Source organism: Neodiprion fabricii, chromosome 6 (assembly GCF_021155785.1).
Source record: "Neodiprion fabricii isolate iyNeoFabr1 chromosome 6, iyNeoFabr1.1, whole genome shotgun sequence".
In the NCBI taxonomy this organism is placed as follows: Eukaryota; Metazoa; Arthropoda; class Insecta; order Hymenoptera; family Diprionidae; genus Neodiprion; species Neodiprion fabricii.
Genome location: NC_060244.1, coordinates 10,839,234 through 10,856,624, shown reverse-complemented (window position 1 = coordinate 10,856,624; position 17,391 = coordinate 10,839,234). Strand labels below are relative to the sequence as shown.

General features: G+C 39.2%; 1 protein-coding gene across 3 annotated transcripts in view; it reads right to left on the bottom strand.

The window, feature by feature from the left end:
- Positions 1-2,988: 2,988 nt before the first annotated feature.
- The window catches only part of LOC124184768 (ly6/PLAUR domain-containing protein 6B-like), a 30,473-nt gene continuing 16,070 nt past the window's right edge, over positions 2,989-17,391 (bottom strand). For all 3 annotated transcript variants that reach the window (XM_046574843.1, XM_046574842.1, XM_046574844.1), the window contains 5 exons: positions 11,564-11,719; positions 9,499-9,539; positions 4,877-4,975; positions 3,866-3,940; positions 2,989-3,795 (listed from right to left, as the gene is read on the bottom strand). In XM_046574843.1, coding sequence (XP_046430799.1) covers positions 3,583-3,795; positions 3,866-3,940; positions 4,877-4,975; positions 9,499-9,539; positions 11,564-11,708 — 573 coding nt within the window. In that variant the 5' untranslated portion in view covers positions 11,709-11,719 and the 3' untranslated portion in view covers positions 2,989-3,582. The remainder of the gene's footprint in view (positions 3,796-3,865; positions 3,941-4,876; positions 4,976-9,498; positions 9,540-11,563; positions 11,720-17,391) is intronic.

Genomic DNA, 17,391 nt, shown 5'->3' with positions numbered 1-17,391 from the left:
GTCGCCGCTAGATGTCGGGACGAGCGGTGCCATAGATTGAAGTCACGGAGTAGAATACTCTGTGATTGAAGTTGTAGTTCAGTGTTTGAAACAAATGAATGTTGTTGATTAGAACGTTGCATCATATGCGGCTTCGCAGTGATTGAGAAACTAAAATTGGACCTGGTAAGTAACAATTTTCCATCTTATAAATATGTTTTTCTCATTTTCTTGCCTGCATTGGGATATTTTGCAATAAGATAATCGGAAAGGTGATTCTTGTCGCGTTCGATTGATATACATACATATTTACGATACTTGAATAACGGGTCAGCAAAATATGCATATTTTTGATAATTTCGCGACATTTTGCCTTATTTCGACTTTACCGTAGTCTTTTGAGTCCGAGTCAAGTGATTTTTTGGGGATTTACGAAGCGTGAGTCGAAGTTTTCATCGTTTTCGAGGTGCCTTGTGTCTAGGTCAACTGTTTCGTGGTTTCCATGAAAAAATACAACGAAGAAAAGTATTATTGCTTTAAAATGTACACATTGAAAACCCCGTGTTTCTCACATCAAAACGAAAGCAAGCAAACGAAGGTGCAAAAACAAATTATTCATAATTTGTTACCCGTTTTCGTTATTTAACACACTTGGGACAACTCGGCAATTTTTTTTTTTTGACAACTGTAAAAGCCCTATTCAGACTTGCTTTGGAACAGCCACGAATTTTCTGCAGGTGCGTAAAGGATGCATCTACAGTGCCCCGTATCTGAATTGAATCAAATTTTATTTTAAAAAATTCTAAAAATCAGAGAGTGGAAAGTGTAACAACTAGCCACCGTCTTCTCTAACATTTCATTTGCTTTCGGACCGGTTTTGAATTTGTCAACTTCCAGCTCTGACTCAGACGTTCTCAGATTACCAAATAAAAGAAGAAACGAACAATCAAGTTTCAATTGAAATTTCAGACAGCCTAGATCATCTGCTGGATCGAGTTTGGAAATAAATTAATAGATACCCGTAATTATTTATTCCGTGGGTCACTTGTTTGTGGGTTCATGACTAGCTAATATACAGAAGTGTTCGATCGGACTGTAAGACTCAGTGAAACGAAACAAAATGATCTATTTTTTGCCAGACTGTACGAAAGGACTAGGGTTATTAATTCGCGGCATATGTTTTTTTTTTTTTTTTTATTAGTCATGTCCGTTCTTGCACAACCCCTTAACGGATGCACCGATTTGGATGATTGTTTTTTATCTGAATGCGCTTGCTCCCTTAGTGGTCCCGTTAAAATTTAAAAATGATACTGGTATTGCTAATGGTTAATGTTACTGTTATTTTCAATAATTTCATGTCTATTACGCATAATAGCAGATTCACCGAATTTTTATTCTAATCTGAAAGCTTGTGCTCTGCTGCTAGCCAGATGATATTTTCAGAATGGTACTAGTGCATTTATAGCCAGTTCTGGAAAAGCTCAATTCGCATTCCATCATAGCCGCATCTTTTTTTTTGCTGATATTGAAATATATATCTACAGGTATATAGCCAAAAAAAAAGAAACTTAAAAGTGTCAAATAAAACAATTATCGACAGCAAAATATGACTAACTTCAAAATAATTAAACAATATGGCTATGCTCTGAAACGAGAAAAAGAATTTTTTTCAATCATAATTTGATGAATCAAATTAAAATTTTTGTAGTCGGCGATAAATTTCAATTACACAAAACTACCGTCAATTATTATTCCGAAGCAAATACAATTTTTATCCAATATCGTCTCTCATGTGTAAGAAATATGTGGTTTGTAATAAACGCATGCCGGTTTATATGATTGCGCTACTTTCCTATAGGGGTGGTAAGAAGGGAGCGTTTTGCAAGCGCGTTTTAGCAGCATAGGAGACGGCGTTCCCACAATCAAAGTTGCGTTGTCTACCGTATTACTTATCTAAAAGTGGTAGTTTTCAAGCCTTACAAGGTTTGTATCGAAGTTTGTACTCAAAATTGCATTACATTATTAATTAAACTTTGTCGCTGCCAGCAAAAATTTTAATTTGAATCATCAAATCATGGGTAAAATTTTTTTTTACTCTTTACAGCAGTGATATTATTTAATTGATTTAAAGTCGGTCATATTATTTTTATCAAATAAAATTTTTTTTTTATTCCTGAAAGAAAATTAACATCAATTGTATATGAAGAATGTCGTTCAGGTCGATCGTTTTTGTTTACTATTTCGTGGGATGTGAAATGAGTGCAGTTCGCTCACCACGATCTTGTTTCTAATTTGGTTTACATTGATTATACATCTCGCGATTCTTCGCGATGTAAACATAAACAATTCGAGAACACACCTGTCGACGGAGCTTCCCAAGAATTCGACAGTTGAGGGGGACAAAATTTTTCAGGAAATTTTTTAATTACGGGTATACGTTGCACGGTGTGAGTCAACTTTCGTAAAAGAGCCGCTGTGCGGTACTTTTCGGCAATAATCAGATTTAACCCTAGAAAAATGTGAAAAAAAAACACGATCCCCTTTTACCGTTCGACGATGCAAATTTTACAGAACGGCGATTGCCATGTTTGAATATTGATTGCAATTGCAAATTAGTTGATTTTTTCATTATTTTTTGTTGTTAGAAAGAGAAAACCATTTTCTTCAAACTTAGATCAAGCTCTGTTGCAAATGCCATTTTATTACGTTTAAATCGTTGAATGTCAAAAAGAAAATGTACTTCATAGCTCCGATCAGGAGAACATTGTTGAAAAATCAAGGCGATAGTAATATTAATAGTACCTAATTCGGGAAATTTATGTATATCGTAATCTCCCCGATTTGAATACATTTTCTCGCGTTACGGCTGCATAACCTTGCACGATGTAACTTACACCTATCGTTAACGGAAAATAGGTAATGGCTGGTACTAGCTTAGCTGAAAATTAACTGTTGAGTTTATCGCCGACTGGGTCGCAGAACATCGTGGCACACGTACAGTGAAAGGCGTTACAAGTATAATCTGTTTTATTTTATTACCAACAGTTTTACATTATGCGGTAACAATTTTAATATGTCTATATCTTTATAATATAATATATCATGTATAATAGCAATGAAATTTTTTTTTTAGTAGGCGAGTCAATGGTATAATAATTAGCATTAGGTACATTTCTTTTTAATTGTTAATAATTTGAATTCTTTTCCCTGTCATTCTACATTTTCGTCGAAAGAATTATCTGCATGTTTCTCTCTCTTATCTAGCTCTCTCTCTCTCTAACTTTCGTCTATTTATCTTTCCATCGCATCGATGCCGCTCGTTTATAATTCTTGTAGACATTCATTGATTCGGCGTTCTTCCAAGATATAGAATTATTATTATAATTATCATTATTACTATTATTATTATTATTATTATTATTCTTATTTTTATTATTATAATAATATTCTTTCAATCGATTAAGGTAACCTTGATTCGCATAGTGTAACTTAATTACTTTTTGAAACGGCATTAGAAATCGTTATATTTATAATATAGTATAATTGTCAATCTTCTCTAATTTGTTCACGGTTGAATTGATTTAATTACATTCGTCTTCCGTTTCATGAGTGATATGCATATAGAAGTGACGCGGCCACGAGATACACAGGACTGCACGAGGGTACGCCGCTTCCTGTTTTACCGTTGGCGCTATTCCGTGGCGGTTTACGTTTAGGTTTCGATTTCGTACGTCTCTTCCTTGAGAAAATAGCATTTGTCGCGTTCGTTGGCGACTCGACGTTGCAGTAGCTAACATCGCAGCAGCTAATACATATCTGGAACGAAATAACCGAATTTATTGATCGATCGATTAGTCGATTTTTGGACAAATTCGCTATTTCGTACCTTCTGGGTGTCGATCGGTACGCATCCCACCGATGCTGGGCCGCACTCGTCGCTCGTTGCACAGCTCTTGCTCACCTTTAAAACAAATTTGGCATTACGTCAATTTCGTAATTTCGTAACGGTTTTCGTACGTATCAAAAAATCACTGTGCGTGTTGCATAGCGCAAACATGTCGAGAGGAAGGCATGATGCTGAGAACTTAGTGCTAAAAAGATGAAAAATGCTGAAACCTTGTGCCTTAATTATTCTCAATGCAAGAATAACCTCCTCAAAAGTTTTTGGGATCAATGATTACGGGTCCGATCTTCGTATGACTAAAGTTCAAAACAGCGGAAACAGTTCGTCGGGCAAAAAGTGGGGAAATTTCCAAAATTCATAGGAGAATGGGTTTCACAAGTTAAGTCTTGCGTTTTGTGCGATCATCAAAACTTGTATGGCTCGCCGTGTGTGCGTGAAAAAAAATACTGTGACAAAAATTGGTTTGAAAGCGTTTTTTGAGCACTTTTGAAGAATCCCTCCTCCAAGTGATAATCTTGGAATGAAGAATTAATTTGGGTATACTGAAAAATGTCCGCTTCTGTCCAATTGTAATTTACTCCTGTTTCTCAATCTACGTTGATCTATTATTTACAAATAATTTGAGTCGCGGAGCTCAAGTTCATGTGATCAGCGACTCCCTAATCAAAGCTCTACAACATCTGTAATGACTGATTAAAATCTTCCGATTCAATAGGAGCTCTTTTTTCCGAACTATTCAAAATTCAAAAGCAGACTGAAACTCAGAACGAAGTTTAAATTTCTCATATAAACTGTCATTAGCGAAAGTAAAATTTTCTGAAAATTACGAGACTTTGTACAAAAAAAGATAATGTAATAGATTAATTCGAAAACCGTCAAACTGTTCGGAGGCTGGGGGACCTCAGTGTGCTAGTAATGATCAAAAGATAAAGTATGCCAAAACTCAGCAACTCGACGGTTATAGTTCCGGAAAAACCGATAAATTTTCCTCACCAGTACGCTGTTTCCACGACTGTCGAGAACGTGCAAAGATCGGCAAAAATCCCGGCCCGCCGTTGGGCACGGAGTGTCTATCGCCCATTCGTTGCACATCTGTAAAATAAGAGAAGGAAAAAATTTATGAAAATAGAATCGTCAAAGAAGCTTTCACCCCCCTCCCCCCCCCCCCTCGTCTCTCTGTTTTTCTCTTATTTCCTCTTCCTCGTTTGGTCCTCTCTAAAGATAGCAGAAGCTAGGGAATCGATTCCTGATTACCAGGCAGATGCACAGACTTTAAATTCTTTTTACAGCGCACAAAGCATGTTCTCTACGTATCCGTATAATGCATCAAAAGAGTTCGTTGTTCCTTTGGAGTGTATGAAACGTCGTACATATACATAAGTATGGTGTCTCCGAGTAAACAACCCAGTATTTTGGGTTGCCTACCACTGAGGAGAACAAATATCGGTACGAGTTACCGGCAGGTAGCGCGATATAAAATTTTCTCAAGTAAGCTGGAACCGTCCGTGTTGCCAAGTTGTGTGGATTTGGCCAAACAGTTGTTTCGTTGTTTATGACCTACGACAAAGGGTTCAGTGATCGAACTCCAGAGCCACGTTAAAGTGATCGTATAACTTGACTTTACCAAAGTGATAATGACTTGGTAGTCTGTTTTACCGATATTTGTTCTCCTCGGTGGTAGGCAACCCAACATAATCCGACGTTTACTCGGAAACACCCTGTATTATGTATAGGTTTCAGGGATCCTAACTGGCCACAATACCTGTAATCGTGCCGAGAAGATGAGGATATTTAGACGTATGCGAGTTGTGTGTATTGTATGATATTTTTACCGGAAATGATACGCGTGTACGAATATATTTCGATGCTGTACCAAGGCCCAGTGTGTATAACGGTTTCTTCAAAAATTGTTCCCCTTTACGCTAGTACGTATACCTTTACATACAGACATACTACGTACATATATTGTGTGTGTGTGTGTGTGTGTGTGTGTGTGTGTGTGTGTGTGTGTGTGTGTGTGTGTGTGTGTGTGTGTGTGTGTGTGTGTGTGTGTGTGTGTGTGTGTGTGTATAGAGCTACGTGAGACAAGCGTATAAGGTATACGTGATGTAATATCGCAGCGTTGTACCACCCTTTTCAAGGACAATACAACCGCTGAGCTTTTCCTTCTTGTTGTTCTTTTCCCTCGCATTGTTCGCAGTCCTTTATTTTCGTTTCCCTACACTCTTTTGTTTCTCTTTTTATGTTTATTGTTTGTTTTTGTTATTTTCTTATCATAACAACCGAAAAATGTACTACATGTACATATTACACGCGCGTGGGATCGAGAAAGTTTTCATTACGCGCATAACCGCGATCATCAATAATATCTTTATTGTTTGGAAAATCCTCTGTTTTCATAATATTCGAATCGCATGATCTCACGATGTTGCATTTAACTTTTCCGCTGATCGTCTCAGTTAATCCCAAGTTGAGGAAAAACGCATGTTCACCGTCGTGATATTTTGCACGGAATTTTCCATAGCTTGCTTCTGGTTTAAAATACACAGATTTCAGTAAGCTTCTAACAAGGGAATTACTTAATTCAATTTATTCAATCATTCCACTCAGTCTCAGTTTGTATCAGCGTGAATTCATTTCAATATTATATACCTTAATCTCTGAAAAATATTTGCGTACTGCTGGACGATCGGAATTTAAATTTGTTGCCAATAATTGATCCATAAATTACACTGCTTGTGGAGAACAGGCGTTACTTTGTCTCTTTTGCAATAATACGGGCCATTGAAACTTTGGGATTCTTGTATGTGTTGCTGCCTCTAACGAGAAGAAGACAAAGAACTGCAATCAGGTGAAAAAGCGCCCGGAGCTGAGCTTGAAATTGCGCGGTGTACGCTTCACCGATGGTGGAAAATCAATTTCAATCTACATTGTACACCTCAGCACGCGGCATAATTTCGCGTTAATGGATAATACGGAGTCTGTGTTTCGCGTGCTCGTGTTACGTACATTATAAAAAACTCGCCACGTGCGGTAATCTGAACTCTCGCGGTTCGAACTTACCGCGTCTTCTTCGCTAATCAATCCTTACGATCGTATTATAGCCTTGAGGCATCGCTGAGTTATAACGAGATAATTGCAATCGGAAGGAATTAAAGCGACTTATTTACTGTATTTGCTAGAATCTTTGCACGAAAATTACGTACAGCGGCATGGAGTTAGTTTTAAGTAGCATTGATATAAATCAATCGATGCGTTATACGAATTGTGATGTACAAAAATCGACCTAACTCGTCATAATACTCCGACTCTGCAGAGAATAAAAATGGATAACACTATGAAGTCGCTTGAAACATTTGGCTACCTTTGTTCCGAACCGAAATGGAAATGACTGATAAATTTCAATTGTATATCGTTAAGGTATAAATATCGTAGTAAATAAAGATGCAGGGCAACAGGTCGTAAGTTTAGTTCGATTGTGTCATATGGTCATGGTTTTTCAAACGTCTGGTGTTTGACACAAGTATATTCATGTTACATAAAACGACTGGACCATTGTACTTCGAACAGTGAAGGAATAACATTCGAAACAACAATCGTGGTCTCCGTTCTTCCGAACCCTTTTCCTTTCCATTGCTCAATTTTTCCGGCAAAAATCAAACGAATACGCCGTACTTCATTCTTGGCAGCATCCGAAGCATCCAAAGTGCAGGATGCAAATCTGGGTGCAATGCTGCCTGGAATGCATGCATTTATTATAAATTGCGCCCCGCGGTTACAGCACTTCGAACTGGATGGATGTAAAAGACTTCCCTCGGTGGCTCATGCCGTGCAACGAGACTTAATACGGTTACAATAGTATTCCACCCCCGTCCCTGACATCGCGCAGCTCCAGGTCGCTCCCAGGTCAACCCCGGCCCCCAGGTCGCTTCCAACTCCGCGGCTCCGCGTCCAACCCTCTTACGTTCTCCTATTGATTAAAACAGCAGAACGCGGAACGTCACTTCCGGCTGGGGGGATAGTTTGGCCGCAAGATAGACGATATTACGGAAACACACGCGCATTTACATATACGCAAATCTGACGTATATCATTGCGGTAATCTCATTCATTTTTCATTTTTCATTTTTCTCTTTTGCACAGCATCCTTGATGTATTTGTCTGCCGTGTAAAAATTCTGAACTTTGAACGAAGGATCTCCCACCGCACGCGTATCTGATTTTGTCGTTAGAAATGAAATTCGTTCCCCAACCGATTTTCTACAACAAGTACATTAATTATACTTCGAATCATCTCCGTGGAACGATCAATATTCTAACCATGCACGTGCACACGTATCGTGATTTTGGCTAAGGTAATGAATATAATTTGCCAACCGACGACGTGTTTTTCGTAGCAATTCATTGGGTATTGCAAGTTCTTTTTTCGTCACTTCTAACTTACGGTGAGTAGCCTGGACCTTCTTCACTTTTTCTCAGATACTTGAAATCGTATCGCAGAGAAGCCGCACGTTGTAAAGTTGAAGCTCTAAAATTTGAGAATTCCCAGTCGAATCCATCGAAATTCGTCGTTTCAAAACTACCGTTTCTTTTGTTCAATACTTTTGTTGGGAATTTGCTATACGAACGGTATAAAGAATTATTCAGGGTGTCGAGGACTTGGTCACGCCGCTCTAAGTTCGTGGAAAAATTTCTTCACCCGGGTGCCGAGAGAATGGAACTTCGGTCATTTGATAAGATTGATCGTTCCTTTTAGGCTGAATTTTGACTACCCCTCAATAATACATTGAGAAACTCGAACGCGTATCTTGCAGTGGGGTTGAAATGGGAATTACAGTTTGCAGAGGTCGTTCGATCGAGAAGCCCTTGGCCTCTGCAGGGCTTTAGGGACCGGGTTTTGTTTTCTTTCTCATCCCCGGCAAAAGCGCTGCGGTGCAGGAAGCTTTTTTGAGAGGAGATTTAAAAAAAGAAAAGAAAAAAACGCCCATCGACCGCTTTTAGGTTATATTTTCTCAATCTTTCCACCGTCCCGCGGCAGCAGCTTCGGTTACAAAAGGCTTATTAGGTAATATCGTCATTATCTCTAGTGATTATTATATCTATGTATACGCGATGCGTGCAGGTGTCATTTTTTATCCCCCTGCAGCATCTATCGTGAGAAGGGTCCACCGGGAACCCTTTTCAATATGAATAACATTTTGTCACGAAAAAAGGAAGTGTGTCCTCAGATCCGCGCTCTGCACGTATTATGCGTACATAATTCTCATCGTGATTTCATCGCTTATTAAATAATTTTTAACCCCCCGGAACTTTGATCTGCTCGTCTTTAATTTCGCGTCATTTCGTCGGGTTTGTAAAATTTCAGTGCGATTGAATTTGTGCAGTTGACAATAATTAACATCTCGCATGGACTTGAAACAGTGATCGGAGATACTCGATCAGCATCTGTTCGTCCACATTTCCTCTTTCCTTTATCTGAAACCCGTGAACTGCAGGCAAACGGCTTGGCAACACAAAATTTGCAGTTCATATTCTCGGAGTCTGTTGTTGATCTACAAAATTCATCCATCATAGGCAAGATCGAATGTTCAAAAATGATATACCACGTATACGTACCTGGTTGTCGCTGACGTTGACGCAGGTGTAGCAGGTCAGGCCTAGGTAACGAACAGAAAATTAAACAATGTTATTTCGAGCACTCTATGCACGTCGACGTATATATGTATAGGGCGTGTACGTGTATATACCGTGAGCGGTAATGAAGTAAAATTACCGCGGTACGCAGCTGCTAGACCTAAAGGCAATGATCTGTTTGTGAGCAGGTAGGTCGCCCAGCTTCGCCAGAGCTCGACGATATGAACAAAACGATTTTGTACGGCCATAGAGATAATACGTTAATCCTATCTGAGCGCCGGCGTCGCTGTGCATTTCGAAGGTTTATATTATATATACAGCGTTATTGCAACTCGCTTGTATTATTCTGTTATACGCTAATTGTACCTATAAGGATGTGAAACCAATAAGTCTGTATGAAAAACTCGGTGATGGAACCGCCATCAACCCCTTGTCATACGAAACCGCGTGACACTTGGAGCTTGGTAAAAAACATTTCTCAGAATAATATACAAAGTGCGCGCGTGTGTGTGTGTAGCAGGAAAAGGCGAGAAAAAAATCCGCGAAATTTTACTTGACGTGCATGGTGCATATATATATATATATATATGTATATATTAAGTTGGTCCTTATTCAGGGTATTGACGAATTTTTGCCAGACCATCCCCCAAACCAACTTCAAATAATTCGAAAACAATCGCCTAATTTTTTCAGATTTTTACATCGAATCTAAGATGGTCCGCATTGTGATCGAAGTTTCTTATGGAAATTAACATGGGTAAAACTTTTTTTCTCAGTATATATTTTATCGCAAGATTAATAATGTTCCAAATAATCTGTAACCGCGAGGTTTTGGTGAGAATTAGTGCTACTATCTGGGAAAAAATGCACATCATCGTACGTGGCAATCTAGACGAATTGCAGAACCGCGAAACCTGACGTTTTTTTCTATTTAGAGGAAGTGCAATTCGTCTACATTCCCTCGTACGATGATGTGTATTTTTTTTCATATAGCATCACTAATGCCGACTAAAACCTCGCAGTTACAGATTTTTTGGAACATTATTACTCTCACGATAAAATATATAATGCGAAAAAAAGTTTTTCTCAGGTCATTTCCATAAGAAACTTCGATCACAATGCGGGCTATCTCAGACTTGTTGTAAGAATCTGAAAAAATTTGGCGACTCTTTTTAAATGATTTGAAATTGATTTCAGTGATGGGGCTGTAAAAATTCGTCAACCCCCTAAACAAGGACCACCCTTATATATATATATATATATATATATATATATATATATATATATATAGATGTACTTATAAATATTTTAGGAAATTTTTTTTTTAAAAGAGAAAGAAAAAAATGAAAAATACAAAAAAAAAACCTGCAACGGACCGAATAACAGCGCTCTTCTCCGCGGGCGCAGCAAAACCGGGGGTATAAACGAAGCGAAAGAAAGTTAATACCGGTAAATTAAGTTGTTTCGAAATGTACCAAATACCCCGGAGGTACTCTTTTGTTTCGGCCAGCCCCCGCAGAATATTGCGAACTTTCTGCTCTTTTTCTGTTTTCTCATTACCGTTTCTTTTTTTTCTCCTTTCTTTCTTTTTTATTTTCCTCTTACCGTTCTTCTCTCTCTTTTTCTTCGGGCCTCCATCCTTCACTCTCTATTTTTTTTTTTTTTTTCGCTGTCCACCTGATTTCGCGGGATCGAGCTTTAGGCGTCCTAAACATTCGCGCAACTTCCATCGCTCGTTGTAAACGTACCTGTACAGAGACCGTGCGCGGAGCCAAGTGTAATTAATCAATTATCTTCGATTCACGACGATTGCACGCACGCCGCTTGCTATAATAACGTCGCGAATTTGTGGCGCGCGACGGATCATTGCCGGCTCCGTGATGATATTTAACCAGCGAGTTTACGCGGACCAGTTCTCGTCACGTGTACACAAATCCACGAGCCCGCGAACAATAAATATGTACCCCTCTGTTATATACGTACTATATTCTATTCGTGTATGTTATAAAATTGTATGTATGTGCATATATATATACTCTCCACGTACGATATATCTCCTCGTCATCAGCGGTAGTCGCCTTCACACCGCTGCTCTTTTGTTTCGAGTCTTCATTTCCATTCCCGGATTGGACGTTTCTGCCGCAGGTCGTTTCCGCAGCCAGAAGCAGCCCGACCATCACCCACGTGATCATTCCTTACATCTCTGATGCACACGAATATCAAATTAATTCTTATGTCGGCCTCGGGCGGTTCGTTACGTATCGTTTCTCAAGATTAAATACACATTTACGATATACAGATAGAAGAAAAAAAGATCGCTCCCTCGATTGAATTCGGTACACGTGACCGCAGCGATCACGAAGACGGCTAATTTTATCGACCGGTCGGTTGCGTCGGCAATGCAGATTCAAACCGCAGCGTGACCGCCGGCCGTCCGGGAAACAGTCTCAATCTTTGTAAAAATAACATGATCCATGACCGTTGAATTTTGTATTTTTGGGTTAGATTCGTTGTAAACGTAATATTAAAAACAGTACAAAATTCGACGGGCGTGGATAACGTTATGTTTTCAAAGATTGAGCTTATTTCGTGACCGGCCGGCGGTGGCGCTGCATGCTTATTCTACGTTGCCAACAGCCGATTCGACAAAGAACTAGAGGTCTCAGAATCATTGCCACCGAGTGTACGTACAGTGTCTACCTTGAAACGGTGGATAAATATAAATTCATTCTTTATATTTACTTGTACGTTCGTTACATTTCAAGAATTTCCCAATTGGTTCTACTAAGGTACGTATAGATATATTCGAGAAATTGTGGATTATTTTTGAAGTGAGAAAATTTACTTTAGCTCTCACTGAATATTTTTTACTCTGTCTCAGCGTGAAATCGATGAATACGAAATCGTGCAGGAAGCTGACAGCAAAGTCGCAAACACTGGACCTTGGAATTCATTACTACCGTAGATCCGATCATCGAACTTCTTTAATTCTATTCGACATCGACAGGGATTACGGAAAAAGAATTAGATTCAAACTTAAAACTCGAATTGACCCGCCGCTGAGTAGAAGCTAGAATTACAAATCAAGTAAAATGCTTTTAATTCTCGAGTCTAAAATTAATTGAAATACCAGAATTAGTGTCTCGAAACAGAAATTATCGGAGGTTTGCTTTGGGGGGTTCACAGACGACTGTCTTCCGAGGGCGAATCAATTTCGTATTTCTAACAATTCACCCCGCGTTTAATGACCAATGTACGTCCACTCGAATATTGTATACGAATATTGTCAGATCACCGGTTGAAAATGGTCCAATTAAACGAGGGGATTGGTGAATCAAATTCAGCACACCGACATACCGTTATATGCAGCCTAACTAATTGCAATGTTCCATATACATATCAATTGCAGAGGACGGAAATTGAGTCTCATACTCTTTTTCGTTCCACTCATTCGCGTATAAAACGTATCGTTCCCCGGAATTTTTAGTATAACAAATATTACTGGTATTTCAACCGATTAAGAATAAAGTTCCGGTTCACAACCAGTGAAGAATATTCTGCATCTTCACCATTTTCATGGGAAATCGGCAAAGAATTTGATAGTTAAATTCACGCAACTAAGTTAAAATCCCAACACTTGCATTAAAGCAAGAATATTCCGTTTACCAAGTTCAGAATATTCGAACAAAATGTTGTACGCGTGTATCTACAACTACAATACGAAATTCATGTTATTTTCTGTGAATAACCGGCTAAGCTGCAGTGTCAATGTTATTATATGAAAGGATTTGGTATCCCTGCACATTTCGCATTCAATTCCAGTCCACATATAAAATAAAAATACACGACGGTAGGTAAAAGTTGCTTTTTCGCACCCGAACAAATTTGTATGAAATACTCCAGTATACATATATATATAGTGTATACAAAACTACACGTTACAGAACCACAGTTCATCGTGTGAAGTGTATTGGAATGAAAAAAAAAAAGAACTGATATACTTTACGACCTGCGTGACCTGCAGTCGCTAAAAGTGAAAAATCGATCGGATTAAGGACGACCGTTTTGCATTCTCGTAATTTATTTATAACACCCACGGGAATTCGGTGCAGATCAATTTCAAGAACTGTAACTAGTAAACTTGTCGTCGACTATGACAGAGTTATAAAATCGAATAACCCTGTAAATAATGAAATACGCGAGTAAGTTGTAGGGTATAATATTCTGAAATGCCTACGTATATAGACCAGCGTCAAAATCCTTCGTCGTTTAATTTTCGTCCACGACTCTTCTCCGAGCTGAGCAATATTGATCGAGCCACAATTCTACGTACATATAAATTATTACAGTATAATTCAAGGGATTCTCATTTAAGGGTGTAGGTGCGCGATGGCGATAATTGGCTTTGTTTGGCTTCGAGGTACGTCGAACGGTTGATTGGAAAAATGCTTACCGCCGTGAATAATACATGCAACACATGCATATTTACCATCGGATATACGTCTACCAATTTTTATCGTTCGTGAAAGAAAGAAAAAAAAAAAAAAAAAGAAAAAAACATACTCCAAGCGGTAACTTTCGCTTGACCATCTTATCGCACTCATCCCGCACGCTTCAAGGCTGCAGTAAAAGCTTCGCGTCCCCGTTTTAACACCCTGCTGATACATATTTCCACTCGGTAGGTACCTTATAATACATAGAAGAAAGCATGTAGCTTAGACCCTTGTACCCAAGCACACCGGGGGCATCATTTCATATTTAGATAATTTTGGGTGAAAACTTGCGGAAGAGTTCCCTCGTTCAAACTTTGTCTTTACACCACCTAGCCCTCCCTTAATACAACCCTCTAGATTCGTCTCCGATGTACGCGGCTTAGCGGGTTTACTTGCATCTTTGACTCGGGTTCTCATGAATTTTCCAACAGCATTCATTCGCTTCTTCCTTTACTTTCATGTCAAAAACCTGCCGCGGTGCTCAGCCGAAATTGTTTAGTCGTTAAATCGATGCAGCGTCCAGTCTTCAAATCCCCCCCCCCCCAAATAATTATCGCCTAATCTTCTTTCTTTGAACACGAACTTTGATGAGCCTTACTTTTGAAAAGATTCAAAGATTCAAATTTCGCGTAATATTTTCTCTCTTCTGTTGTGATCCATGAATTCTGGCACTATTTTGAGCGTTGAATTTAGAAAATTAAACTTAGTATTTTACCCTACTGTCTCTCAGCTTCTGTCATATGCAAAGGACGGTGAATCAAAACAAAATTACAGAAGATGGTTACATGGCTTCATGGTTTCAAAATGTTTTTTTACAAGGTTCGTTTTTATCAAGAAGGAAAAATTCATTCGAATCATAAATGTCGTAGGTTTCGTTCGATATAATACACGTATAAAGGTAATTATATAGCCTTGGAAATTTTGAACTCTCAAAAATTTCTTCATTTTACAAATATCGCTGGAAATTTTCGCTTCGAATAGCGAGCTGTACAGAAGTTACAAATTAGCTTGATTGAGGCGATAGAAATGAATACTACAGTTACTTTTAGAACATGCCTCTGTGACTTTGGAGGTATAAACTCATTTTAATTCATTGAAACAAACCTGAAATCGCTGTATCAAACACCGCTTTGTGAGCCGTACTAAACTGATTTCCAAATAACTTTAAACGAACAGAATGTACGCTATCAGTATGCGTACATCGAACAATTTCATCAGTGAACAGGCTACGAGTTCGTTGATATAATGACAGTGGCAAAAAAAACAAAAAAAAAAAAAACAAAAATCAAATCAACTCATTCCAGTCATTTTGTGAATTCGGGAAAACACGACCCGCGTTCCAAAAACCGAAACCAGCTTCTAATCATATCCTGCATACACTGATTGTACATTGTTCGGCAATGCGGCCTACTCGAAATTTTCACCTGACGATGTCCGACGAGGACAAACCTCCAATGATTTATTCGGGTAAGAACCGAAGGGCGGTTCGAAACACGGCGTTGAAATAATTATAATGTATACGAAAACTGGCATCGCCCCATTTCTCATTCACCGTTCGCGGCCTCCTTCATTGTTTAACGAACAATTAACCGAGAGAATCGCTTTTAAGTCTCGATCCTTCCACCCCTCTCCCGAAGCTCCCCTACGAACAACCAACTTGACGAGAGTCGCGCCCTCTCTCTCTCTCTCCCTCCCTTTCTCTCTCTCTCCGCCGTTTTCGCGATCTTGGAAGTGGAAACGGCCGATGTACACAACTAAATGCAAATATACGAAACACGTACTCGTCAGCGAAGGCACGAGGGGAGGCTCACGAGGCCGAAACCAGGGCCACTTCGCCGCTTCGGACGTGTTACAGTTTGCGCAGTAGCTACTCTCCGCGAACTCGGGTTAACCACGGTTGAAATCTGATCCACAACCGTCGGAGGAATATTTCAAAATTCGCACTTAAAATATACGTTGGATGTTTGAAAGCGCGTTTAAACTACTTTCAACTCCTCTCCGGATGAAGGCTTCGAAAACAGAGCCGAATTATATTTGTTTATTCTATAAGATTTCTGAAATATCTCTCCGCGAGAGTATGAAATACATGAAACTTTTTTTTAAAAGCTTTGAAACGTACGAAATCTCTCACAATCATGGCGGAGTTTCCTTTTCCAACGAAAAGATGTAGAAGAATTTGACCAAATAACGGTTAATCGAATGAAATCCTTAAATCGTAGCAAAATCTTTGAAATCCTGAAACTCTGGCGTTTACATAATCTGAAATTAGTTCTTGTCTTTTCATAACTTTGTGCCCTGTGAATGATACTAATTACTTACGAACCGCGAAGTTAGACGAAGGCGATTGCTCGGCCTTACGCAAGGACGTGTAGGAGCACCTTATAGCATGGGAGAGCGGGAAGTTAGCGCGCAATAAGTTACGCGGAGTACCCCTTGTACTTCGTGTCATTTTTGTTTAGGGTGGAGCATGGCGGGCAAAACGTACCGCCCCAGGTTCTCTCGGGTGCTTTTTGGGGAAATTGAAAAATGAAAAACTCCACGGGTCGTTGAAACTGGAAACTTGGCTTTTTCCGTACCTCTGTAACATTTTATACCCGGCTTTTGGGAGTACTGTTACCGGTTTCCTCTGTTTTATCTTCGCTCCTCTTTTCCTACACATACATCGTTCGTTTGACAATAACTCGATCAGTCTCGAGTTCTTGCATGAAAACCGATCGCGTTTCTTTGGTAAACGTATAATTTTCGCTTGTTAATTCGTTGAACGTGCAGTGTGAACTGAAACGGCGTCACTGTACTCGTTGTAAACGTTAAACTCGATTTTTGGCGGAATTTTAGCCCGGCTCCGATACGCGAAATTACGAGATACGCAATTACGCAAAACTAGAGAGAATTTTCACATGTATAAAATATAAATTTTATCGTTCGGATCAGCGGTTGATATTCGATAATGGTTTCAACCGCACACAGATCTGCAGCTGTATCGGTCAGAATAATATAGTGTTTGTGAAAATGCGTGTAAAACACGTATGTCCAATACTTGTACACGGTCGTTATAGAAACGAATCTATTCCTGATATCGCAGCAAGCTGATTTTAAATCTGAATCGAGCCGGTACGCGCAGATTTTGAATCACGGTTATTTGCAGAAAAAACACCAGAGTTCGCGCACTCGATCTATGCGTAATTTCGGTAATGCGATAAACGTGTACCTGCTTCGTGACGCCGTGTTGAATTCATCACATCGACGTCGTTTGGCACGTGATAAAATTCATCAAGATAGAGCAGAAGCGATACTTTGCTTTCTAGAAAATTTGCTTTCCATGTAGTAAAACAGAAATCATTAACTCGCGGAATATATTACAGGCATTAATTCGTGATCGCAA